Source organism: Anolis sagrei, chromosome 12, assembly GCF_037176765.1.
Source record: "Anolis sagrei isolate rAnoSag1 chromosome 12, rAnoSag1.mat, whole genome shotgun sequence".
NCBI classification, from domain to species: domain Eukaryota; kingdom Metazoa; phylum Chordata; class Lepidosauria; order Squamata; family Dactyloidae; genus Anolis; species Anolis sagrei.
The window spans coordinates 7,860,978-7,888,598 of record NC_090032.1 but is presented as its reverse complement, the minus strand read 5'-3'; the positions used below and the strand labels follow the sequence as shown (position 1 = coordinate 7,888,598).

General features: G+C 46.6%; 1 protein-coding gene across 1 annotated transcript; it reads right to left on the bottom strand.

Annotated features, from left to right (window-relative positions):
* Window positions 1–1,145: 1,145 nt before the first annotated feature.
* FDPS (farnesyl diphosphate synthase) lies at window positions 1,146–21,837 on the bottom strand. The gene is made up of 10 exons (XM_060758147.2): window positions 21,730–21,837; window positions 16,860–17,025; window positions 15,302–15,442; window positions 13,275–13,355; window positions 12,114–12,236; window positions 10,401–10,483; window positions 9,083–9,155; window positions 6,770–6,847; window positions 4,891–5,025; window positions 1,146–4,142 (listed from the first exon to the last, which is right to left on the bottom strand). The coding sequence occupies exons 2-10, from the start codon at window positions 16,998–17,000 to the stop codon at window positions 3,942–3,944; spliced, it is 1,056 nt and encodes a 351-aa protein (XP_060614130.2). The 5' UTR covers window positions 17,001–17,025; window positions 21,730–21,837; the 3' UTR covers window positions 1,146–3,941.
* Window positions 21,838–27,621: the final 5,784 nt, after the last annotated feature.

Genomic DNA, 27,621 nt, shown 5'->3' with positions numbered 1-27,621 from the left:
CCAAACTTGGAACGGATACTCAATATGTCCAATTGTGAACACTGGTGGAGTTAGGGGAAAATAGACCTTGACATTTGAGAGTTGTAGTTGCTGGGATTTATAGTTCACCTACCATCAAAGTGCATTTGACCAATCTATCCTTTAACGTGTTTTGCATATTGATCCCCTGCCCCCAAAAATGAGATTAGAGGGACCTATGTTGTTGCTTATAGAATCATAGAATCGGAAGAGACCTCATGGGTCATCCAGTCCAACCCTCCGCCAAATGCGCCTGTGATGGTGGCGGGACCGAGAGCAGGGCCTCCCCAGAAGATCTTTGCTTTTGCAGTGCATCGTAAAGGGAGATCCGTTCAGACAGGTAAACAGAGACCTCGTGGGTCATCCAGTCCAACCCCCTGCCAAACGCGCTTGTGATGGTGGCAGGACTGAGAGCAGAGCCTCCCTAAAAGATCTTTGTTTCCGCAGTGGATCGTAAAGGGAGATGCGTTCAGACAGGTAAACTGGGCCAGTGCCGTTTAGAGCTTTATAGGCCAAAACCAGCACTTTGAATTGTGCCCGGTAGCAAACTGGCAGCCAGTGGAGCTGGCGTAACGTGGGAATTGTATGCTCCCTGTATATTATTAACCTGGCTGCCTCTCGTCGGAGTATTTGAAGCTTCCGAACGGTCTCCAAAGGCAGCCCCATGTAGAGCGCGTTGCAGTAGTCTATCCTGGATGTAACAAGTGGCCAAGCCTGACTTCCCAAGGAGCGGGCGCAGCTGGTGCACAACAGAGACCTCTCAATGTATTGTCGAGCGCAGCTGGTGCACAACAGAGACCTCTCAATCTCTGAGGATGCCTGCCATAGATGTGGGTGAAATGTCAGGAGAGAATGCTTCTGGAGCGCGGCCAGACAGCCTGAAAAAAATCACAGCAACCCAACTAACAGTTGGATCCATGCTCAGCGATGAGTCCAAGTTGCGAACCTCCATCTTCAGGGGGGAGCGTAACCCCATCCAGCACGGGCCATAATACCCTGTGTTTGGCCTTGCAACTGACCAGGAGGACCTCTGTCTTGTCAGGATTCAACTTCAGTTTGTTCGCCCTCATCCAGACTGTCTTAGCACTTCCTACTCTCATGTAACACCTATCACTACACACAGGGACTGGTTTTGAAATAATTTATTGCTCCTGCTTCTTGTCTTCTATTCCGAATACATTCAGTTGTGGCGCATTGTTTACCAGAGACATACAGACCCGAGACATGCCATGGTTTCACCTTACATACACATTCCCACTTAAACCTGTGAAAGATGGGGGTGAGGTAGGTTGGCACAACCATATTGATTTCTGGAGGTCCGCCAGCTTCTTCCGTTTGCATCGGACAAAAAAGAAGAGAAACTCTACCAAACTCGTTCTTTTCCTAAGATGTATTGTGCGTGAATGAGAGAAGGCACGAATCCCCTAACAGAGATGCACTTCTCATCATAGTACTACTAAAATACTCTCCATTTACAATGCAGAAAAACAGGACTTGGGAAAGTTATGTTTTTGGACTGCAACTCATAGACTCCTCTAACCAACTGTAAGTTGGGTTGCCGTGATTTTTCCAGGCTGTCTGGCCGCTGTGTTCCAGAAGCATTCTCTCCTGACATTTCACCCACATCTATGGCAGGCATCCTCAGAGATTGAGAGGTCTCTGTTGGAAATTAGGCAAGTGGGGTTTATATTATCTGTGGAATGTCTAGAGTGGGAGAAAGAATTCTTGTGACTGTTGCAATTGGCCACCTTGAGAAGCATTTAATTCCAGACAAGAATCAATCAGGGCCAGCTAACACTTCCCAACAAAGGATTCCCCCAGGCTTTGTAGCTGGTTGTTGCCTGGGGGAATCCTTTGCTGGGAGATGTTAGCTAGCCCTGATTGATTCTTGTCTAGAGTCCCCCTGTGTTGCTATTTATTTACTGTCCTGATTTTAGAGTTTAGCTAACACCTCCCAACAAAGGATTCCCCCAGGCAGCAACCAGCCAGGCTTTGAAGCTACAAGGCTATTAAGTGCTAAGGGTGATCCATTACAACATTCACATAGACAAGAGTCCTTTCTCCCACCTGGACCTTCTCTGATTGCTTCCTGTGTGGAATTCCCCTGATTTCTGAGTGTTGTTCTTTATTTACTCTCCTGATATTAGAGTTTAGCTAACATCTCCCAACAAAGGATTCCCCCAGGAAGGAAGTAACCAGGCTTTGTAGCTGGTTGTTGTCTGGGGTAATCCTTTGCTGGGAGGTGTTAGCTAGCCCAGATTGATTATTGTCTAGAGTTCCCCTGTGTTGCTCTTTACTTACTCTCCTGATTTTAGAGTTTAGGTAACATCTCCCAACAAAGGATTCCCACAGGCAGGAAGCAACCAGACTTTGCAGCTGGTTGTTGTCTGGGGGAATCCTTTGCTGGGAGATTTTAGCTAGCCCTGATTGATTCTTGTCTAGAGTTCCCCTGTGTTGCTCTTCATTTACTGTCCTGATTTTAGAGTTTAGCTAACACTTCCCAACAAAGTATTCCCCCAGGCTTTGTAGCTGGTTGTTGCCTGGGGGAATCCCTTGCTGGGAGGTGTTAGCTAGCCCTGATTGATTCTTGTCTAGAGTTCCCCTGTGTTGCTCTTCATTTACTGTCCTGATCTTAGAGTTTAGCTAATGTCTCCCAACAAAGGATTCCCCCAGGCAGCAACATGCACAATTACAATTCAGAATGGCTATGGTATTCAATTTCTCGATCATGAGATTTTAATGTTTATACTAGGATAATTTATAATTTTATGCTTGTCTGAATGTTTAAACTTTATATATGTCTTATGTTTAATGGTTTTTGATAGATTTTAAGTTCATAGTTATATGTACTATAAACTTATAACTATGTTCATGTAGTAATTATTGTATTTTTATTTTTTTAAATAGTTATTATACTTTTTGTATGTACTGTATGTCGGCACTTAATCTTTGCCATTAGTATGTTGTAATCTGCCTTGAGTTCCCCCAGAAGTGAGAAAGGTGGTATATGAATACAGTAAATAAGTAAATCAGCCAGGCTTTGAAGCTGCAAAGCCATTAAATGCTAATCCAGATGGCCAATTGCAACTTTTCCACTTGTCTCAGACAGACAAGAGTTCTTTCTCCCACCCTGGACGTTATTCCACAGATATATAAACCTCACTTGCCTAGTTTCCAACAGACCTCACAGATGTGGGTGAAATGTCAGGAGAGAATGCTTCCAGAACGTGCTATACATCCCAGAAAACTCATAGCAACCCAGTGATTCCGGCTATCAAAGCCTTCGACAACACATTAACTGTTAGTTGTAGTTATTTGTTTCTTTTCTAAACTCTAAGAGAAAAGTCGAATATAAATAAAGTATTATTATTATTATTATTATTATTATTATTATTATTAAAAGTCGTTCTCCTTGGGTGAGGTTTAAAAAATATTTTGAAAGGATGTGAATGGCAAGAAGGCAAACCCAAAGGAACCTGATGGCAAATATCAAATTATTCAATCATCATAATCATCATCATGAATGCAACAGTGAAAGTAAATAATACAGTAAATAATAATAATAATAATAATAATAATAACTGGTTTGAATTGTGAATTCTTAAAGAACGCTAGGAGTTTGTAACATGCCAAGCCCAAGGTTACTTGGCCTTGGGGAAGTTATGGGAGCAAAACAGGCTCTTTAAACCTTTGTGGTGTAAAATACTTTTCGAAAACTCACACAGATTGAACCAGGAAGCAACCCGAAAGAAAGCAAGAGCTGCATCCCGAGAACCGTTTTGGGCCATTGCTCAGCTTCCACCAGCCCCTTTTTCACGAGCCCGAAATATCCAAAGACTCCTGTTAACTGGCAACTAAAGTCCTGCAGAAAACAAAACCACACAGACAACTACGGACCGGCTTTCTTTCCGACGGCCAGCCGGTCATTTCTGCCTCTTGTAGATCAACTGGGCAAGGCCAAGGAAGATCTGGCCGGGCAGGCGGATGGCGTGCTGGGAAATGAGGCCCAACAAGCGCTGGTAGCTGCTCTCCTCGTAGTTCTGGTACACCGTTTTCAGGTCCAACTCCTCATAGAGCTGTTTGACCCGTTCCACCTTCTCCGGGTCTTTCTGTCCATAATTGGCCTGGGAAGACAAAGAGAATTTGGAGATTAGACCAAACTTGACAAACTTTGGAAAGGACAAGGAAAAGGACAAGGCAGAGATTAGACCAAACTTGACAAACTTTGCCTTGTCCTTTTGCTTCAAATCCTTCAAAACACAAGCGATGAAGATGGAGAATAAAGTTGGGGCAATAACACATCCCTGTTTGACACCTGATTCCACCTTAAATGGGTCACTTTGGGAGCCATTGCTGTCCAAGACTGTTGCCATCATGTCATCATGGAGGAGCCGCAGGATGTTCACAAATTTGTCAGGGCACCCGATTTTTTGGAGGATGGTCCAGAGAGCGCTGCCATTCACTGTGTCGAATGCCTTTGCAAGGTCGATGAATGCCATGTACAGAGGTTGATTTTGTTCCCTGCATTTTTCTTGGAGCTGTCGTGCAGTGAAGATCATGTCCACAATTCCTCTGGAGGGGCCGAAGCCATTCTGGGATTCTGGGAGGGTGTCTTCTGAGAGGGGCAGAAGGCGGTTTGCAAGGATTCTTGCGAGGATTTTCCCAGCGGAGGTTAGAAGGGAGATACCTCGATAGTTTCCGCAGTCCGTTCTTTCCCCTTTTTTGAAGAGGGTGATGATGGTGGCGTCCTTGAAATCTGCTGGGATTTTCTCGGTCACCAACATTGTTGTGTCAGCTCAGGTCCTCCCTCTTTAACGATTTCATATACATACAATATAGTAAATATACATACAATATATTTAATTATTTTACCTCGAGAACCTGCTTCTGTTCTGCCGAGACTCGCTTCAAGCACTGCACCACCAGCCAACTGCACTTGTTGTCCTCGATGTCTGTCCCAACCTTCCCCGTTACAGCTGGGTCACCAAAGCAGTCCAGGAAATCGTCCTGCGGGAAGAAGGAACAGAGAGCTTGCTTCTCACATTTGCAGGCAACACCAAAATTGTGAGGGATGGCTAACACCCCGGAGGACAGGACCTTCATCGGTTAGAGAGCCGAGCCAGAACGAAGCAAATGAGAAATGGAAGTACAGACAACTCCTGAGGTATGAATATAGATAAGTTCTGTAGGTTTGGAATGCCTTTAAACAGAGTCTGGATGGCCATCTGTCAGGGGTGCTTTGAATGTGATTGTCCTGCTTCTTGGTAGGGGGTTGGACTGGTATGAATACCAGTCCATGACCCCGCCCACTTCCTCTCCCTTAACCCTTTCCTATAGTGAGTGCCGTGAACATGTCCAAAGGCCCTGCCAATGTCCTTGTCAGGAGTCAATTTCTGATGGTATGAAGATATCACAAATTCCCTCCGTGACATTCTGACTGAATCATCCTGGCTGAATCAGTTCTCTCTCTGTGACATTTTCAAGCCAGCTGAGGGCACTGTAAACCTTGTATTGGAACTTGTGAAGCAACAAGATCTAAGAAGGAAACTGAGAAGAGCGGGGAGATGGGCAGGAAAGGTGTATAAAAGGAAGTGGTGGTGGGGAAAAGTCAGAAGTGTCTTTCTTTGCTGCAGAGATACAAGCAATATATCCATTTCAAAGCAAAACCGGCTTGTGAGTAGTTATTTAATATTGCTATATAGATCCTACAATCTGACAGTCCTCCACAAACACAAGACTGCCCACCACCCAAGTCAAAACTTTCATACAGGGACAATGTCACCCTAGATTTTCTGTATTTATTTATATATAAGCTGTCCCCTGCCACGTGTTGCTGTGGCCCAGTCTGTTGATATGGAAAATAAAGTAATGAGAAATATATGTAATTTCTTTATGCTTGCGGGTAAACAGTATTTCTTGCTGTTTCTTTGTCAGTGTTGATGTGGAGAGTGTCTGGTTTGCCCACCCTGGAACATGCAACATATCATTGTCCTTCTTTAAGGGTCCCTTTCAAATCCATGATACTATATCTCTGTGTGTGAATCATATCTATCTATCTATCTATCCATCTATATCTATGGCTGGTTGGCTCTTTGTCAGGAAGACTTTGATTACGTTTTCTTGCTCCGATGAAGGGAGCTGGATTGGATGGCCTTAAGTATTTTCTGTTAGTCATGGGGGTTCTGTGTGGGAAGTTTGCCCCGATTCTGTCATTCATGGGGTTCAGAATGCTCTTTGATTGTAGGTGAACTGTGAATCCCAGTGACTACAACTTCCAAATGTCAAGGTCTATTTTCCCCAAACACCATCTGTGTTCATATTTGAGTGCTTGTGCCAAGTTTGGTCTAGATCCATCATTGTTTGAGTCCACAGTGATCTCTGGATGCAGGTGAGTGGTACCTTCCCGCCGGAGCGGTACCTATAAATCTACTCACATTTGCATGTTTTCGAACTGCTAGGTTGGCAGAAGCTGGGGCTAACAGTGGAAGCTCACGCCTCTCCCCAGATTCAAATTTGTGACTTTTTGGTCAACAAGCTTAGCAGCTCAGTGGTTTAACCCACTGTGCCACCAGGGGCTAAAAATAATTATTATATTTATTTATTTATACCTCGCTTTTTCTCCCCACATTAAAAGCATTTTAGTGCAATTTAGAATCCACAAATACATATTTAAAAAATCAGTTAAAATCAATAAATACATATACGCTCTGTTCCCATCCCTTGGCAAACAAAGAAGAGGGAGAAGATATACCTGGATCTGGAAGAATTCCCCCATTTCTAGTAAGATGGTCCTGGCATGGGAATGTTCTTCCTCACTATCGATGCCAACCTAGAAAAGGAAAAGCAACACGTAAACAATGGCTGGCACTCCCAGCCTCACTCAGTTGCTTTCAATGGCAACATGCATTGCTTCAGTTACGTAAAATCACTCTTTGGATATATTCTTTACTGACCGCCTTTTTCACATGCCCATGCTTGATAGTGCCCAACTGTAGTATGCCCAGATATTTATAGGCTTCAGTCTGCATTTTATGGTTTGTCCGTTTGGCATCTCTATGCCCTCACTGTGAGTAATTTTCCCTTTCTTTAATGCCACTGTGGCACATTTGTCTAGACCGAACTCCATAATGATGTCAGTGCTGAAGATTCTGACTGTGTTGGTCAGTGACTGGGTTTCTGTTTCTGATTTTCTGTAAAGCTTGAGATCATCCATGTACAGCAAGTGGGACATTTTTGGTGAATTTCGTGCTGTTTGGTAGCCCAGGTTTGTTTTCTGTAGAATGACTGACAGAGGGATCATTGCAATGATGAGTCGTCCTGAAAAATTCCTCTCTTGATGTTAACAGTTCCATAGCTTTCGTTTCCCACGAACAACTTGGTTATCTATTGCTCTTAATGAGACATGCCGCATTATCACGGGGTGTCTGCACCCTACATCACTGGAGAAATTACACTACTTAGCCAGTATTGCACCACCTGACATCCGCTGGGAAGTAGCAGCCAATAGTGAAAGGACCAAGGCAGAGACATCTCCAGCTCATCCCTTGTTTGGGTATCAGCCAGCACGTCAACGATTTAAATCTAGAAATAGTTTTCTAAGATCTACAGAGACACTCGCTGGAACACCTCAGCAAGCGAGAGTCCAAAAGTGGCAGGCTCAAACCCATTGATACCAAATGAGAGACTCCCCCTGGGCACACAGAATTATTATTTTTTTGTCGTGTCAGAGCAACCAGTCCATTATATTACATTTCTAACAGCAAAGCAAACAAACAGACAAATGCAAAACTTGTGAGTTTGGTAGTTGGTTAAATGTCCTTTGACCAGTATCTGGCCACTTGGAGTGCTTCCGGTGTTGCTGCAAGAAGGTCCTCCATCGTGCATGTGGCAGGGCTCAGGTTGCATTGCAGCAGGTGGTCAGTGGTTTGCTCCTCTCCACACTCGCATGTCGTGGATTCCACTTTGTACCCCATTTCTTAAGATTGGCTCTGCATCTCGTGGTGCCAGAGCGCAGTCTGTTCAGCGCCTTCCAAGTCGCCCAGTCTTCTGTGTGCCCAGGAGGGAGTCTCTCATCTGGTATCACCCACGGATTGAGGTGCTAGATTTGAGCCTGCCACTTTTGGACTCTCGCTTGCTGAGGTGTTCCAGCGAGTGTCTCTGTAGATCTTAGAAAACTATTTCTAGATTTAAGTCGTTCACAAGTTGGCTGATACCCGAACAAGGGATGAGCTGGAGATGTCTCTGCCTTGGTCTTTTCACTATTGGCTGCTACTTCCCGGCGGATGTCAGGTGGTGCAATACCAGCTAAGCAGTGTAATTTCTCCAGTGGTGTAGGGCGCAGACACCCCGTGATAATGCGGCATGTCTCATTAAGAGCCACATCCACTGTTTTAGCGTGGTGAGATGTGTTCCACACTGGGCATGCATACTCAGCAGCAGAGTAGCATAGCGCAAGGGCAGATGTCTTCACTGTGTCTGGTTGTGATCCCCAAGTTGTGCCAGTCAGCTTTCGTATGATATTGTTTCTAGCGCCCACTTTTTGCTTGATGTTCAGGCAGTGCTTCTCGTAGGTCAGAGCATGGTCCAGAGTGGCTCCCAGGTATTTGGGTCATCATCATCATCATCATAGTAATGCTTCTAGAGCATCATTACCATTCCGCTTAGCACCTTTCAGCAGTTGAACAAGGTCTTGTTTGGTGTCAAAAGGCATTTCAGAAATAATCTTTAATCTTCTTAAAACCTTGGGGCTTCTGTTGATCTTTGCTTTTGAAACACACCTGACTTTGACGATAATCCTGTTACCTTTTGCCGTTTTGGCAGGACGTGTGCATAAGCCGCTTAACAAAAATGTGCGCCTGCAAGATTCCACAGCTACCGACATACCCATTCCAGATAGAGATACATAACCCTAGCAGAGTTATCTTCTTAGACTGGATACGTTAAAGCCATTCTGTGTTCAATAAAGAGGGGATCAAGCTCTCAGACTATCACAATAACACAATAACACAAAGTCCAAAGCCCCCCAAGAAAGAAATCCCCAACGATGGAGGGAGCCCTTACTCACCATGTACATAGCAGCTGCCACTGGGAGGTAGAAGGAGTAGAACGCCGTCTTGTATTTTACAATTGCCTTGTATCTGTCAAAGCAAATCAGCACCAAAGACGGTTTAGATAAAAAGCTCCCTTCGCTTTGTAACCTCTCACAAAAGCTTCAACCCTTCTCTGTGATACTCCGTTCCAGTTCAAGAAGTTGGGAAAGTTACTAGTTTGGATTACAATATCCCAAAGAGAGCACTGTGGACTCAAACAATGATGGTCCAAACTTGGCACGAATATTCAATATGTCCAAATGTGAACACTGGTGGAGTTTGGGGAAAATAGAATCTTGACATTTGGGAGTTGTAGTTGCTGGGATTTATAGTTCACCTACAATCAAAGAGCATTCAGAACTCCACCAACGATGAATTGAACCAAACGTGGCACACAGAACTCCCCTGACCAACAGAAAACACTAGAAGGGTTTGGTGGGCATTGACCTTGAGTGTTGGAGTTTTAGTTCACCTCCATCCAGAGAGCACTGTGGACTCAAACAATGATGGAGCTGGACCAAACTTGGCACAAGCACTCAGTACGCCCAAATATGAACACAATGATGGACCAAACTTGGCACGAATATTCAATATGCCCAAATGTGAACACTGGTAGAGTTTGGGGGAAATAGACCTTGACACTTGGTAGTTGTAGTTGCTGGGATTTATAGTTCACATACAATCAAAGAACATTCTGAACCCCACCAACGATGGAATTGAACCAAACTTGGCACACAGTTCTCTCATGACCAACAGAAAACTCTAGAAGGGTTTGTTGGACATTGATGTTGAGTTTCGGAGTTGGAGTTCACCTACATCCAGAGAACACTGTGGACACAAACAATGATGGATCTGGACCAAACTCTACACGAATACTCAATATGCCCAAATGTGAACACTGGTGGAGTTTGGGGAAAATAGAATCTTGACATTTGGGAGTTGTAGTTGTTGGGATTTATAGTTCACCTACAATTACGGAGCATTCTGAACCCCACCAACGATAGAATTTGGCCAAACCTCCCACACAGAACCCCCATGTGAGCAACAGCAACGCATAGCAGGGAATGCTAGTAATAAATAAAACTATACCGCTCTATCTCCCTGAGCATCTTGTTTTTTGTGAATCCAAAATGTGGCATCTTAGCTCTCAAATCATATCTCAACCTGTCTCTTGGGCTGGAGTGAATCAGGAAACAAGGCCCTCGAAGAAGATAGGAATGTCTCCTTCAGTCCCAGCTCCAAAGGCAGAGAGGATGAGAGTCATCGTTGAAGACATCGCCAATCGATTCTTACCTCTCTTCTGTGAAGCTGTCCAGATCTACTGGAGGGGCGCTGATGAGGTCAAGAGTTTGGCCCAGTTCCGTCTGATAGGTTGTCTGGGGAGAAAAGGAAGAGCGGAGGGCACATTGGGAGGAATTCACAACAAGGGAAAAAAATAGAAATCAAAGATACGTCGCCCAACAGATGTGTTTCCATCCTAAGGCAAGATTCCCCCCCTTCCTCTCTTCTCCCGCCCTCCTTCCTAGGTTCTCCCTCCCTCCCTCTTCTTCCGTTCTTCCTATGTTCACCCTCCTTCCTGTCTTTCTATCATCATTATCCATCCTTCCTTCTTATGTTCTCCCTCCTCCTACTGTCTTCCTTCTTCCTTCCTATGTTGTTCCTCCCTTTATTTCTTCCTCCCGCCTTCCTTTCTTTTTCTTCTCCGTTTCCTTCCTATATTCTTCCTCCTTTCTCTCTGTTCTCCCTCCCTTTCTTCCTTTCTCCTTCCTTGCTATGTTCTCCCTAACTCCTTCCTTCCTCTTTCCTTCCTATGTTCTCCCTCCCTCCTTCCTTTTCCTCCTTCCTTCCTATGTTCTCCCTCTCCTTCCATCCCTCTTTCCTATGTTCACCCTCCTTCCTGCCTTTCTATCATCTTTCTCCTCCCTCCCTCCTTTTTTAGTTATCTTCCTTCCTATGTTCTCCCTTTATTTCTTCCTCCCACTTTCCTTTCTTTTTCTTCTCCCTGTTTCCTTTCTATATTCCCCCTCCCTCTTTCTCCTTCCCTCCTTTTCTCCCCCTCCCTTTCTTCCTTCTTCCTTGCTATGTTCTCCCTACTTCCTTCCTTTCTTCTTCTTCCTCTTTCCTTCCTGTTCTCCCTCCCTTCTGTTCTCCCTCCCTTTCTTCCTTTCTCCTTCCTTGCTATGTTCTCCATAACTCCTTCTTTCTTCTTACTCTTTCCTTCCTATATTCTCCCTCCCTCCTTTTCCTCCTTCCTATGTTCTCCTTCTCCTTCCGTCTCTCTTTCCTATGTTCACCTTCCTTCCTGCCTTTCTATCCTCTTTCTCCTTCCTTCCTTCCTTCCTTCATGTTCTCCCTCCTTCCTTCTTTCCTTCCTTTTTAGTCTTCTTCCTTCCTATGTTCTCCCTCCCTTTATTTCTTCCTCCCACCTACCTTTCTTTTTCTTCTCCCTGTTTCCTTTCTATATTCTCCCTCCCTCCTTCTTTCTCCTTCCTTCCTGTTCCTTCCCTTTCTTCCTCTTTCCTTCCTATGTTCTCCCTCCCTCCTTCCTTCCTGTTCTTCCTCCCTCTGTTCCTCCTTCCTGTTCTCCCTCCCTTTCTTCCTTCCTCCTTCCTTACCATGTGCTCCCTACTTCCTTCCTTCCTTCTTCTTCTTTCTCTTTCCTTCCTGTTCTCCCTCCCTTCCTTCCTCCTTCCTTGCTATGTTCTCCCTACCTCCTTCCTTCCTTCTTCTTCTTCCTCATTCCTTCCTATATTCTCCTTCCCTCCTTCCCTTTCTTCTTACTTCCTATGTTCTTCTTCCTTTTCTTCCGTCTTCCTCTTTCCTTCCTATGTCCTCCCTCCTTCCCTCCTTTCTTAAGTTTAAATACAGAGAGAAGGTAATCATTGCACTGAGTTGGGATGAGACTTTGCCAATCTAGGAGAGAAGTAGAGGAGGAGGATATCCAATTCCCACGGAAGTGTTCCAAGTCCAAGCCCTCGAGGCACGCTGGATCTTGAGGAAACCCACCTGAAGGAACAGCTCCAATAGGTTCAGGTAATACGGCTGACTGCGGCAGTGTCGCTTCAGCAACCGGTAGATGCTCGACTCCAGCAAAAAGGAGTCGTTCACTGCTGCCAAGCCAACTCCTTCCTGCGGAGATGAGAAAAATGACAGTATATTCCTATGTATGTATAAAGGTGTTTTGGATAATACAATATCTGTTATAATGTAATATATAATGTAATAGAGTCTGGAGAACAAGCCCTATGAGGAGTGGCTGAAAGAGCTGGGCATGTTTAGCCTGAAGAAGAGAAGGCTGAGAGGAGATATGATAGCCATGTATAAATATGTGAGAGGAAGCCACAGGGAGGAGGGAGCGAACTTGTTTTCTGCTGCCCTGGAGACTAGGACACAGTGGAACTACAAGAAAGGAGATTCCATCTGAACATTAGGAAAAACTTCCTGACTGTGAGAGCCGTTCAGCAGTGGAACTCTCTGCCCCGGAGTGTGGTAGAGGCTTCTTCTTTGGAAGCTTTTAAACAGAGGCTGGATGGCCATCTGTCAGGGGTGATTTGAATGCAATATTCCTGCTTCTTGGCAGGGGGTTGGACTGGATGGCCCATGAGGTCTCTTCCAACTCTATGATTCTATGATTGACATCTCCAGCCCACCCTCTGTTCAGAAATCAGTCATCATGTCAACGCGTGAAAACAATAGTTTTCTGAAATCTACAGAGACACGCGCTGGAACACCCCAGCAAGCGAGAGTCCAAAAGTGGCAGGCTCAAACCCAGAACCCAATCAATGGCTGATACCAAATGAGAGACTCCCCCCTGGGCACACAGAAGACTGGGCAACTTGGAAGGCGCTGAACAGACTGCGCTCTGGCACCACGAGATGAAGAGCCAACCTCAAGAAATGGGGCCAGAAAGTGGAATCCTCGACATGCGAGTGTGGAGAAGAGCAAACTACAGATCACCTTCTGCAATGCAACCTGAGCCCTGCCACATGCACAATGGAGGACCTTCTTGCGGTAACACCAGAGGCACTCCAAGTGGCCAGATACTGGTCAAAGGACATTTAGTCAACTACCAAGCTTGCAAATTCTGTTTTTTGTCTGTTTGTTTGTTTGTTTTTGTTAAAAATGTAATACAAATGTCTGGTTGCTGATGACATGATAAATAAATACCTTTTTATACCAGCAAGGTTGCCCCCGTCGTGTCAGGGAGTAGTCCATGATGTCGTCAGCCACCAAGAAAAAGGCCTGGAGCTGCAACCAAATCCAGCAACGTTGTCAAAACAGTATTTTTTAAATAACTTTTGTGATATATTCAATGTAGTGACATGAAACACAATGGCATACAAGCGGGAAAGTGCTAGAAACAACAGAAATGTCACATTTGATAAAAGGGAAAGAGATAGACAGCTTTTGGGGGAAAAGCAATGTGTTTACATTATCAGAGACAATGGCCCTTTAAGGAAATGTTTACAAGGTTCCTTACATTAAGAAGGAAGTCAACACAAGGCTCCTTACGTTTACCAACACCAATTCAGCAAAGTCAATATCTGCCAGGCTAGAAAAGGTACACCATCTGTCTCCTTCCCAAGGAAAAGAGCGGCGGGTGGGCCAGACTCCTCCAGTCTGCCACAATTTTTGGATTGTAATGAGGTCTCTTATATACCGTTCTTTGGGAAGTCTGATCTGGCCACAGTGGTCCACGCTCTTGTTACATCCCGAAAATATTACCTCAACACGCTCTACGTGGGGTTGCCTTTGAAGACTGTTCAGAAACTTCAGTTAGTTCAACGGGCGGCAGCTAGATTACTCACCGGAGCGTCATACAGGGAGCATACCACCCCTCTGTTATGTCAGCTCCACTGGCTGCCGATCCAGTTCCGAGCACAATTCAAAGTGCTGGTTTTGACCTATAAAACCCTATACAGCTCTGGCCCAGCGTACCTGTCCGAACGTATCTCCTTCTATGTCCCACCTCGGAGTTTAAGATCTTCTGGGGAGGCCCTGCTCTCGGCCCCACCTCTATCACAAGTGAGGCTGGTGGGGATGAGGGACAGGGCCTTCTCAGTGGTGGCCCCTCACCTGTGGACATCATTCCCGGGGGAAATTAGGTCATCAACATCCCTCCTCTCCTTCAGAAAACTTCCTTCTGAAGATATGGGACCAGGCCTTTGGGTAATCTAGCAGACTGACAAGGTAATGACGACCAGAATCTGGAAAGGACTATGGTAATGCTGAATGGACTTACGGATTTTAGAACTCGGTGAACGTTGGCCACTAGACTGGCTTTTAGTTGTTACTGTATTAATTGAATGTTTTAACTATTGTGGTTATTGCTGTTATGTATTTTATCTGTTGAATTGTTGGCATCGAATTGTGTCGGTTGTAAGCCGCCCTGAGTCCCCCCTGGGGGGTTGAGAAGGGCGGGGTAGAAGTGTCCGAAATAAATAATAAATAAATAAATAAATAGCAATACTTCTTGCTGATGTTGTAAGTGAATGAAAGATGAACATCAGCAAGAAGTGTTGCTATATAAGAGACCTCATTACAATCTAAAAATTGTGGCAGATTGTGGCAGACTGGAGGAGTCTGGCCCACCCGCCGCTCTTTTCCAGACTCCTCCAGTCTGCCACAATTTTTGGATTGTAATGAGGTCTCTTATATAGCAATACTTCTTGCTGATGTTGTTAGTGAATGGAAGATGAACATCAGCAAGAAGTATTGCTATATAAGAGACCTCATTACAATCCAAAAATTGTGGCAGACTGGAGGAGTCTGGCCCATCCGTCATTCTTTGTGCAAAAGTGTAATAGAAATAGTCCCAGAATCTTGGCAGTCTCTATTTCTCTCTCTTTTATATATTTTTTGTATATTGTTTATATGTTTTATACTTTAATGCTATGTTGTTTATTTTATTGTAATTTGTTGTTTGGGCTTGGCCTCATGTAAGCTGCTCCGAGTCCCCGTTGGGGGAGATGGTGGCAGGGTATAAATAAAGATTATTATTATTATTATTATTATTATTATTATTATTCTCTGATCAAACAAAGCACAAGGCAACAGATAAAGGGCAGTTTTCTGGACCTGGCTCACATTGTTGTTGGGAATTTTGGAAATAAGGAAACAGCCTGATTATGGACTAAAGCGGCCTTAGGCTACGCCTGTCCTGAGATTGCACCATTTTGGAGGAAGAGACTCACCAGCTCAATGCACCAGCCCACAACCATTGCACGCTGGAAGCTCTTTGGATCCTGCTGTTCAGGCCCGGCCAGTTCCCTGAAGGCAGACACCACCGTCAGGCCCCGGTTGTACTTCCCGCCAACAGCATTGTATTCCACCACCTGTAGGGGAAACCAACATGGAAATTTTTGCCATGATGTTGTAAATTATGGACCGTAAACAACCTATGCAGCCTTCCCTCCCTCCCTTGACAATGCCCAAGGCCTCCCACTGATGCAGAAGCAAGATAAGAAAGATGTCTGAAGGTCTTCTTTCTCCCTTCTCCAGCTCGCTTCCATCGTTTGTCTGAGAATTGGGAAGCCCTGGCCCTTGAGCGCTCCAGTTGGAGGCCAGCTGTGACCAGCAGTGCTGCAGAATTTGAAGAGGCACGAATGGAGGACGAAAGAAACGTGCCAAGAGGAACCCCAACCAGGACCGCCTTCCACCTGGAAACCTTATTGTGGGAGAAGATGTAGATCAAGAATAGGGCTCCACGGTCACCTACGGACCCATTGCGAGGATACTACACTTGGAGGACCATCATCCTCGGACTACGAGGGATCGCCTAAGTAAGTAAGTAAGTCCATCATTTGCCCAGCCTTCTCCTGGACCCTCATCATGGCAGTGCATTAACCCTCTTTCATTCATCGTCTTTCCCTCTGAGGGAGCCTTTCATTCTATAGAGTGCCCTCTTGTGTCTGCATCTTGGCACTGCAGGAAGACATAATTTATTTACGTGTATGTTTGTTTTGGGGGCCCTAACCCTGAATCAGGTGGATATTTAATGGAACGGCCAAAAGTATTTTAAGTTGGATTATGAAGGATATATGTCCCAAGTTTGAGTTAGATCAATCAAGCCATGCACGAGCCTTTGTGGAACAAACATACAAAAATATTTTCTAATATGTGTGCATGTGATACTGATGCTGTTCCTTGCTGTGTCTTTTGACAATCAATGGTAGCTATGGAACATAATAAGGCCAAGGTTTCCCCTGACATCAAGTCCAGTCGTGTCTGACTCTGGGAGTTGGTGCTCATCTCCATTTCAAAGCCAAAGAGCTGGCGTTGTCCATAGACACCTCCAAGGTCATGTGGCCAGCATGACTGCATGGAGCGCCGTTTACCTTGCTGCAGAAGCGGTACTTATTGATCTACTCACATTTGCATGTCTTCAAACTGCTAGGTTGGGAGAAGCTGGGGCTAACAGTGGGCGCTCACCCTGCTCCCCGGATTCGAACTGCTGACCTTTTGGTCAGCAAATGCAGCAGCTGAGCAGTTTAACACTACGGGGCCTTACAAAGGGTCTGTGTCCCAAATTAGGTCCAGATCCATCAAACCACTGAGAAGCCTTTGCGGAACAAACCTAAGCACATATTTGCATTTTTAGATCTAGAGATAGATGATATCATTGCCAATAGTGAGGACAATGGCAGTTGCAACAGAAGTTACTCAATCTAGTGAGAAGTCATTAAACGCCTCCACTCCTGGTCTCTCGTTGAGGGAAAACCCTGAGTGCCTCCTCCGCTAGCCCTTCCTTACCTCTTTCAGGCGGGACACGGCCTCCGATACGTCCTTCTGGTGCAGCTCATCCTCGATCAGATCCTTCACAATTTGGGGGAAAAATGCCACAAAGCGCTCCCGGTCTGTGGCTCCTGCGGCGTGATTCCCATTGCAAGTCATCCTTCCAACTGGGACACAGAACAAACTGAAAGAAAGCCATATCACAGCCTTGAGACTGAAAGTCGCCTTCTTAATGTAGGGACATACAATGTACCATGTCCAAAGTGGGACCTATATATAGTGTATATCATGCAATGGTATTGGACGCTATTTACAATGGTATTGGAAGCTATTCACAATGGTACCGGACGCTATTTACAATGGTATTGGATGCTATTTCGGTCTATTTACAGCAGACTGAAAGCCAAAACCGAGGTTACAACAACATCTGTTATAGAACTCCAGTATGCTGATGACAACGTCATCTGTGCGCATTCAGAAGAAGACCTACAAGCCACTCTAAACACCTTCGCAGAAGCCTACGAGAAGCTCGGCCTGTCATTAAACATCGAGAAAACCAAAGTTCTCTTCCAGCAATCACCAGCCAGTCCCTCTCCAATGCCATTTCCACTCCCTTGGCAGCCATCTCTCCACCAAAGTCAACATTGACACTGAAATTCAACACCGCCTGAGCTCTGCGAGCGCAGCATTTTTCCGAATGAAGCAGAGAGTGTTTTGTTAGAGCTAGAAGAAGAATCGCGGAAGCACTGAATAATGGACTCTGGAGTCACCGGTAAAAAGCAGGTTTCAGCTTTACTTGAGCAGTTCATAAATCCAACACACACCGTCAGCGAACAGACGTGAAGAACACAAAGCGAAAGAGATAGGCACTAAAGACAAACTGCTATTGGAAAGGAGTTATCTCTGACACTCCCTAATTCTTCACACAGCAAGAAACTCAGGGTCACTTTCTCACAGCTCTTTTGTGTAAACATACATCCTGGCAATACAATTCTATTACAATCTATTACAATCACGATCCTATAACATAACATTGCATTTAAACATACATCATACATCAAGCTATTCACAATGGTACCGGACGCTATTTACAATGGTATTGGATGCTATTTCGGTCTATTTACAGCAGACTGAAAGCCAAAACCGAGGTTACAACAACATCTGTTATAGAACTCCAGTATGCTGATGACAACGTCATCTGTGCGCATTCAGAAGAAGACCTACAAGCCACTCTAAACACCTTCGCAGAAGCCTACGACATGTTTGAGGACCGGGACATCCGTAGGGAGACCAAGGTGCTTGTTTATAAAGATATTGTCCTCCCAACCTGCTATACACCTGCGAAACGTGGAGTGTCTACAGATGTCAACATTGACACTGAAATACAACACCGCCTGAGCTCTGCAAGTGCAGCATTTTTCCCAATGAAGCAGAGAGTGTTTGAGGACCAGGACATCTGTAGGGATACCAAAGTGCTTGTCTATAAAGCTATTGTCCTCCCAATCCTGCTATACGCCTGTGAAACGTGGACTGTCTACAGACGTCACATGCAACTCCTGGAACGATTCCATCAGCGCTGCATCCGGAAAATCCTGCAAATCTCTTGGGAAGACAAGCAGACAAATGTCAGCATGCGGGAAGAAGCAAAGACCACCAGCACTGAAGCGATGGTCCTCCACCATCAACTCCGCTGGACCAGCCATATTGTCCGGTTGCCCGTCCACCGTCTCCCAAAGCAGTTGCTCTACTCCGAACTCAAGAACGGAAAGCAGAATGTCTGGGCAGGAAAAGAGATTTAAATATGGGCTCAAAGCCAACCTTAAAAACTCTGGCATAGACACTGAGAACTGGGAAGCCCTGGCCCTTGAGCATTCCAGTTGGAGGTCAGCTATGACCAGCAGTGCTGCAGAATTGGAAGAGGCATGAATGGAGGGTGAAAGAGAGAAAGGTGCCAAGAGGAAGGCGTGTCAAGCCAACCCCGAACGGGACTGTCTTCTCCCTGGAAACCGATGCCCTCACTGCAGGAGAAGATTTAGATCAAGAATTGGGCTCCACGGTCACCTACGGACTCACCGCCAGGACACTACACTTGGAGGACCATCATCCTCGGACTACGAGGGATCGCCTAAGTAAGTAATTACAGGATTTGGAATTGCACATGTAAAGTTATTTCCTCTATATAATGCTGTATAACATGATATTGGATGCCATTTACAAAATGCGATTTTGCACACATCATGTGAACTTACATTATTATTATTATTATTATTATTTTACTGACACAAAAGCACATTATGTCACAGCAAATGATATCTAGATCCTGGATGTCGTATCACAAAATCACAAGTCGAACACTTCCCAAGCGTCTAGGACTGTGTGACGTATTTTCGAATGATGCGTGCAGATCCAAGTAAGGTGGCCTTTTGCAGTTGTCATTATTATTATTATTATTATTATTAGGAGCCCCTGATGGCGCAGTGGGTTAAACCCCTGTGCTGGCAGGACTGAAGACTGACAGGTCACAGGTTTGAATCTGGGGAGAGGTGGATGAGCTCCCTCTATCAGCTCCAGCTCCTCATGCGGGGACATGAGAGAAGCCTCCCACAAGGATGATAAAAACATCAAATCATCCAGGCATCCCCTGGGCAACGTCCTTGCAGACGGCCAATTCTCTCACACCAGAAGTGACTTGCAATCACTCCTGACACGACAAAAAAAAATTAAATTATTATTATTATTATTATTATTAGGTTACTGTGAGTTTTCCGGACAGTCTGGCCATGTTCTGGAAGCATTCTCTCCTGACGTTCCTCCCACATCTATGGCAAGCATCCTCAGAGGTTGTGAGGTCCTCATAACCTCTGAGGATGCCTTCCATAGATGTGGGAGAAACCTCAGGAGAGAATGCTTCTGGAACATGATTAGACATTCCAGAAAACTCACAGCAACCCAATGATTCCAGCCATGAAAGCCTTTGATAAAACTACACTTGTAAAAATATTATTGCTTCAAAGGAGATGATATAAAACCATATCACAAATCTGAAAACTATTGCACACAAAGGTTTTGGGCAAGGCAGGATTAGGAAAGGGGACGCACAAATATTTCAAAAGATGCTTTGAAGCCCCGACTTTTTCTTCTTCCACCTACAAAGGAGTGGCTACTTTCTTATCTATTGGCTGCTGGGAAGAGGCAATGTTGAAACGCATTGGGATTGCACTGAACACCTGTTGCACTTAGGAAATATTTGTATGTTTTCTCGATGGGTCTCTCCAGCTGCTCCAGTTGTTTGGAAATGAGGTTAGAATTTATATACAGGGTGACCCATACATAGGAAAAATAACAAGCTTACATATAATATATTACATTTTATTAGATAATTGCAATAAAAGTCACTGTGGGGGGAGAGGAAAAAACCGCAATATGGCAAGTCTGCATAAAGCGAACCATGAAGCGGCGAGGGAACACTGCACTCACAGGAACACCTCAGCAAGCAAGAGTACAAAAGTGGCAGGCTAAAACCCAGAATCTCAATCAGTGGCGGAGACTGGTTCAGAGACTCCCTCCTGGGAGATTGGAAGGCACTGAACAGACTGCGCTCTGGCACCACGAGATGCAGAACCAACCTTAAGAAAGTGGAGTCCACAACAAACGAGTGTGGAAAAAGAGCAAACCACAGATCACCTACATCTGACCCGCCCACTGTGTTTGATTTTCCATGATGTTATTTTGCACTGTTTACTTTACTTTGAGGATTTATTTATTTTATTGTGGATTTATTTTTATTTTATTGAGGATTTATTTATTTTATTATACATCCTCAGAGGTAGTGAGGTGCTTGCCATAGATGCAGGCGAAACGTCAGGAGAGAATGCCTCTAGACCATGGCCCTATAGCCTGAAAAAACCCCAAGAACCTAGTGATTCCAGCCATGAAAGCCTTCGACAATACACTGCCCTATACTTGTTTGTGATGTTTTGTATTGATGTTGTTCACCGCTTTGAGTCGCCTGAGGGCTGAGAAAAGCGGTATATAAAATAAATAAATAAATAAATGTGGACAATTTCAACAGAAAGGAGGAAACAAATGAAAATGAACAAAATCAGGCTACCAGTGTTAAAAAAGCTCTAAAATTAGAACAGCACAACAACAGAGAGGAAACAAACAAGGACATCTAATTACCTCTCAACAAAAGATTCCCCCAGGCACTGCCAGGCCTTCAAATGCTAATCAAGGTGGTCAGTTGAAACATTCACACCTAGCTCCAGCAGACAAGAGTCCTTTGTCCCACCCTGGTTTTTCCACAGATATATAAACCCTTTTTCCTAGTTCCAACAGACCTCACTACCTCTGAGGATGCTTGCCATAGATGGAGGGGAGACGTCAGGAGAGAATGCCCCTAGAACATGTCCATATAGCCTGAAAAAACCTACAACAACCCGGTGATTCTGGCCATGAAAGCCTTCGGCAATATATAGAGAGGAAACAAACAAGGACATCTAATCACCTCTCAACAAAAGATTGCTCCAGGCACTGCCAGGCCATTAAATGCTAATCAAGGTGGTCAGTTGAAACATTCACACCTAGCTCCAGCAGACAAGAGTCCTTTGTCCCACCCTGGTCATTCCACAGATATATAAAACCTTTTTCCTAGTTCCAACAGACCTCACTACCTCTGAGGATGCTTGCCAAAGTGCAGGCGAAACGTCAGGAGAGAATGCCTCTAGAACATGGCCATATAGCCCATTCCTAGGTTAATTTCTTGAGTTCTTTTCTAATGTGCTGGCCCTTTAAATAGCCCAAAGGGCCAGACTCAGTCTCAGGACTCTATTTTCCCATAGAATAGTATCAGACCCAGTTCCCCTGCAGTTCCAAAGGAGCCTCTTACCTCTCCTGCGGCCTCTCCGGCTGTAACACAGCGCCGCCTCCACGCTCCAGTATACAAAGCCGGCCGTGCCCAAGTGCATCTCGGGACACGTAGTCCTCGCGCTGTCAGAGCCCCGCCGACGCCCCTTTGAGTCTTCCAATCCCGGCCTACACTTCCCAGGGTGCGTAGCGAGCAAGGTGAGACATGGTCAGAAAAGACCATGGCAGCGCCACTGCCGGGATTGGTTCTCTCCATCGCATGAGGACGGACCATGGAGAGTATAACCAATCAGGCGAAAGGGGAGGAATTGCCTATTGGCTAATAGGGGAAAGAGGCGGGACTTAAGGGGTGAGGCAATTGACTCGTCCGATATCCGCCCCCCAGTGGACATTTCCTAAATTGCAACCCTCGATATTCCGTGAACTCAAGGTATGCTTTGCTGCCCTCGAGTGGACACAATCAGAATTGCAGCCTTTTAAAACTGTATTTTCCTTTGCTGAGCAGTAGAGCCCGCTCCTTAGCGCCACTCCGCTGCCCTCCGGTGGGCACAATGGGGATTGCAAGCGTTTAAGAATGTATTTCCCTTTGCTGGGCGGTAGCGCCTGCTCTTTAGCGCCTCTTTCCTGCCCTCCAGTGGACACAATGGGAATTGCAACCTTTTAACATCCCATTGCTAGGCTATCGCGCCTGCTCTTTAGTGCCACTCTGCTGCCCTCGAGTGGACACAATGGGGATTGCAACCGTTTGAGAATGTATTTCCCTTTGCTGAGCTGTAGCGCCTGCCCCTTAGCGCCACTTTGCTGCCCTCGAGCGGACACAAAGGGGATTGCAACCTTTAAAATGTATTTCCCATTGCTGGGCTGCCGCGTCTGCTCCTTAGCGCCACTTTGCTGCCCTCGAGCGGACACAATGGGAATTGCAGCCTTTTAAAAATGTATTCCCTTTGAACTGTGGCGCCTGCTCCTTAGCGCCACTCTGCTGCTCTCCAGTGGACACAAAGGGGATTGCAACCTTTAAAATGTATTTCCCATTGCTGGGCTGCCGCGTCTGCTCCTTAGCACCACTCTGCTGCCCTCCAGTGGACACAATGGGAATTGTAACCTTTTAACATCCCATTGCTAGGCTGTAGCGCCTGCTCCTTAGCACCACTCTGCTGCCCTCCAGTGGACACAATGGGGATTGGTACCTTTTAAAAATGTATTTCCCTTTGCTGAGCTGTAGCGCCCGCTCCTTATCGCCTCTTTGCTGCCCTCCAGCGGACACAATTGAAATTGCTACCTTTAAAATGTATTTTCCTTTGCTGTGCCATCGCGCCTGCTCCTTAGCGCCACTCTGCTGCTCTCCAGTGGACATAATGGGGATTGCAACCTTTTAAAAATGTATTTTTCATTGCTGGGCTGTAGCGCCTGCTCTTTAGCGCCACTTTGCTGCCCTCCTGCGGACACAATCAGAATTGCAGCCTTTTAAAAATGTATTCGCTTTGGGCGGTAGCGCCTGCTCCTTAGCGCCACTCTGCTGCCCTCGAGTGGACACAATGAGGATTGCAGCCTCTTGAAATGTATTTCCCTTTGCTGAGCTGTAGCGCCTGCCCCTTAGCGCCACTCTGCTGCCCTCGAGTGGACACAATGGGGATTGCAGCCTCTTGAAATGTATTTCCCTTGGCTGAGCTGTAGCGCCTGCCCCTTAGCGCCACTCTGCCGCCCTCGAGTGGACACAATGGGGATTGCAGCCTCTTAAAATGTATTTCCCTTGGCTGAGCTGTAGCGCCTGCCCCTTAGCGCCACTCTGCCGCCCTCGAGTGGACACAATGGGGATTGCAGCCTCTTAAAATGTATTTCCCTTGGCTGAGCTGTAGCGCCTGCCCCTTAGCGCCACTCTGCTGCCCTCGAGTGGACACAATGGGGATTGCAGCCTCTTAAAATGTATTTCCCTTTGCTGATCTGTAGCGCCTGCCCCTTAGCGCCACTCTGCTGCCCTCGAGTGGACACAATGGGGATTGCAGCCTCTTAAAATGTATTTCCCTTTGCTGATCTGTAGCGCCTGCCCCTTAGCGCCACTCTGCTGCCCTCGAGTGGACACAATGGGGATTGCAGCCTCTTAAAATGTATTTCCCTTGGCTGAGCTGTAGCGCCTGCCCCTTAGCGCCACTCTGCTGCCCTCGAGTGGACACAATGGGGATTGCAGCCTCTTAAAATGTATTTCCCTTTGCTGATCTGTAGCGCCTGCCCCTTAGCGCCACTCTGCTGCCCTCGAGTGGACACAATGGGGATTGCAGCCTCTTAAAATGTATTTCCCTTGGCTGAGCTGTAGCGCCTGCCCCTTAGCGCCACTCTGCCGCCCTCGAGTGGACACAATGGGGATTGCAGCCTCTTAAAATGTATTTCCCTTGGCTGAGCTGTAGCGCCTGCCCCTTAGCGCCACTCTGCTGCCCTCGAGTGGACACAATGGGGATTGCAGCCTCTTGAAATGTATTTCCCTTGGCTGAGCTGTAGCGCCTGCCCCTTAGCGCCACTCTGCCGCCCTCGAGTGGACACAATGGGGATTGCAGCCTCTTAAAATGTATTTCCCTTGGCTGAGCTGTAGCGCCTGCCCCTTAGCGCCACTCTGCTGCCCTCGAGTGGACACAATGGGGATTGCAGCCTCTTAAAATGTATTTCCCTTTGCTGATCTGTAGCGCCTGCCCCTTAGCGCCACTCTGCTGCCCTCGAGTGGACACAATGGGGATTGCAGCCTCTTAAAATGTATTTCCCTTTGCTGATCTGTAGCGCCTGCCCCTTAGCGCCACTCTGCTGCCCTCGAGTGGACACAATGGGGATTGCAGCCTCTTAAAATGTATTTCCCTTTGCTGATCTGTAGCGCCTGCCCCTTAGCGCCACTCTGCTGCCCTCGAGTGGACACAATGGGGATTGCAGCCTCTTAAAATGTATTTCCCTTGGCTGAGCTGTAGCGCCTGCCCCTTAGCGCCACTCTGCTGCCCTCGAGTGGACACAATGGGGATTGCAGCCTCTTAAAATGTATTTCCCTTTGCTGATCTGTAGCGCCTGCCCCTTAGCGCCACTCTGCTGCCCTCGAGTGGACACAATGGGGATTGCAGCCTCTTAAAATGTATTTCCCTTGGCTGAGCTGTAGCGCCTGCCCCTTAGCGCCACTCTGCTGCCCTCGAGTGGACACAATGGGGATTGCAGCCTCTTAAAATGTATTTCCCTTGGCTGATCTGTAGCGCCTGCCCCTTAGCGCCACTCTGCTGCCCTCGAGTGGACACAATGGGGATTGCAGCCTCTTAAAATGTATTTCCCTTGGCTGAGCTGTAGCGCCTGCCCCTTAGCGCCACTCTGCTGCCCTCGAGTGGACACAATGGGGATTGCAGCCTCTTAAAATGTATTTCCCTTTGCTGATCTGTAGCGCCTGCCCCTTAGCGCCACTCTGCTGCCCTCGAGTGGACACAATGGGGATTGCAGCCTCTTAAAATGTATTTCCCTTGGCTGAGCTGTAGCGCCTGCCCCTTAGCGCCACTCTGCTGCCCTCGAGTGGACACAATGGGGATTGCAGCCTCTTAAAATGTATTTCCCTTTGCTGATCTGTAGCGCCTGCCCCTTAGCGCCACTCTGCTGCCCTCGAGTGGACACAATGGGGATTGCAGCCTCTTAAAATGTATTTCCCTTTGCTGATCTGTAGCGCCTGCCCCTTAGCGCCACTCTGCTGCCCTCGAGTGGACACAATGGGGATTGCAGCCTCTTAAAATGTATTTCCCTTGGCTGAGCTGTAGCGCCTGCCCCTTAGCGCCACTCTGCTGCCCTCGAGTGGACACAATGGGGATTGCAGCCTCTTAAAATGTATTTCCCTTGGCTGAGCTGTAGCGCCTGCCCCTTAGCGCCACTCTGCTGCCCTCGAGTGGACACAATGGGGATTGCAGCCTCTTAAAATGTATTTCCCTTTGCTGATCTGTAGCGCCTGCCCCTTAGCGCCACTCTGCTGCCCTCGAGTGGACACAATGGGGATTGCAGCCTCTTAAAATGTATTTCCCTTGGCTGAGCTGTAGCGCCTGCCCCTTAGCGCCACTCTGCTGCCCTCGAGTGGACACAATGGGGATTGCAGCCTCTTAAAATGTATTTCCCTTGGCTGAGCTGTAGCGCCTGCCCCTTAGCGCCACTCTGCTGCCCTCGAGTGGACACAATGGGGATTGCAGCCTCTTAAAATGTATTTCCCTTGGCTGAGCTGTAGCGCCTGCCCCTTAGCGCCACTCTGCTGCCCTCGAGTGGACACAATGGGGATTGCAGCCTCTTAAAATGTATTTCCCTTGGCTGAGCTGTAGCGCCTGCCCCTTAGCGCCACTCTGCTGCCCTCGAGTGGACACAATGGGGATTGCAGCCTCTTAAAATGTATTTCCCTTGGCTGAGCTGTAGCGCCTGCCCCTTAGCGCCACTCTGCTGCCCTCGAGTGGACACAATGGGGATTGCAGCCTCTTAAAATGTATTTCCCTTGGCTGAGCTGTAGCGCCTGCCCCTTAGCGCCACTCTGCTGCCCTCGAGTGGACACAATGGGGATTGCAGCCTTTTAAAATGTATTCCCTTTGAGCTGTCGCGCCTGCTCCTTAGCGCCACTCTGCTGCCCTCCAGTGGACACAATGGGAATTGCAAGCATTTAAGAATGTATTTCCCATTGCTGGGCTGTAGTGCCCGCTCCTTAGCGCCACTCCGCTGCCCTCCTGTGGACACAATGGGCATTGCAAGCATTTAAGAATGTATTTCCCATTGCTGGGCTGTAGTGCCCGCTTCTTAGCGCCACTCCGCTGCCCTCCTGTGGACACAATGGGCATTGCAAGCATTTAAGAATGTATTTCCCATTGCTGGGCTGTAGTGCCCGCTTCTTAGCGCCACTCCGCTGCCCTCCTGTGGACACAATGGGCATTGCAAGCATTTAAGAATGTATTTCCCATTGCTGGGCTGTAGCGCCCGCTCCTTAGCGCCACTCCGCTGCCCTCCTGTGGACACAATGGGCATTGCAAGCATTTAAGAATGTATTTCCCATTGCTGGGCTGTACCACCCGCTTCTTAGCGCCACTCCGCTGCCCTCCTGTGGACACAATGGGCATTGCAAGCATTTAAGAATGTATTTCCCATTGCTGGGCTGTAGCGCCCGCTTCTTAGCGCCACTCCGCTGCCCTCCTGTGGACACAATGGGCATTGCATCCGTTCAAGAATGTATTTCCCTTTGCTTAACTGTAGTGCCTGCTCCTTGGCGCCCCTCTGCTGCCCTCCACTGGACACAATAGGAATTGCTACTGTTTAAAAACACAACAATCCAGTAATTCCGGCCACAAAACACTTCAACATCATCATCATAATGTATTGTCGAAGGCTTTCATGGCTGGAATCACTGGGTTGTTGTAGGTTTTTTCGGGCTTTATGGCCATGTTCTAGAAGCATTCCCTCCTGACGTTTCGCCTGCATCTATGGCAAGCATCCTCAGAGGTAGTGAGCTCTGTTGGAACTAGGAAAAAGGGTTTATATATCTGTGGAATGACCAGGGTGGGACAAAGAACTCTTGTCTGTTGGAGCTAGGTGTTAATGTTTCAACTGACCACCTTGATTAGCATATAATGGCCTGACAGTGCCTTGAGCAAACTTTTGGTGAGAGGTGATTAGATGTCCTTGTTTGTTTCCTCTCTTTTGTAATAATAATGATAATGTGAAGGTATTTCCCACACTATCAATCTCTGAAATATGTAATGAACTGGAGACACAGAAGGACGGAAATGTGTTTTTTTCTCTCTCTCCACTTTATGTTAAACAAGAATAATAACACAAGGAAGAGCATGCCCATTAATAAGGCACAAAAACCGTAGCATCCTCCGCTATTTGCATAGACGAAAACAGAGTGTGGCCAAGAGGGAAAACAATGGTCAATATGGAA

Coding starts and splice junctions, on each gene's coding strand:
- FDPS (XM_060758147.2), bottom strand. CDS start 17,000: ATGACTTGCAATGGGAATCACGCCGCAGGAGCCACAGACCGGGAGCGC. Junction 10,484..12,113: donor TATTGGAGCTGTTCCTTCAG/GTGGGTTTCCTC, acceptor TTTTCTCCCCAG/ACAACCTATCAGACGGAACT. Junction 6,848..9,082: donor TGGCAGCTGCTATGTACATG/GTGAGTAAGGGC, acceptor TTCCTTTTCTAG/GTTGGCATCGATAGTGAGGA.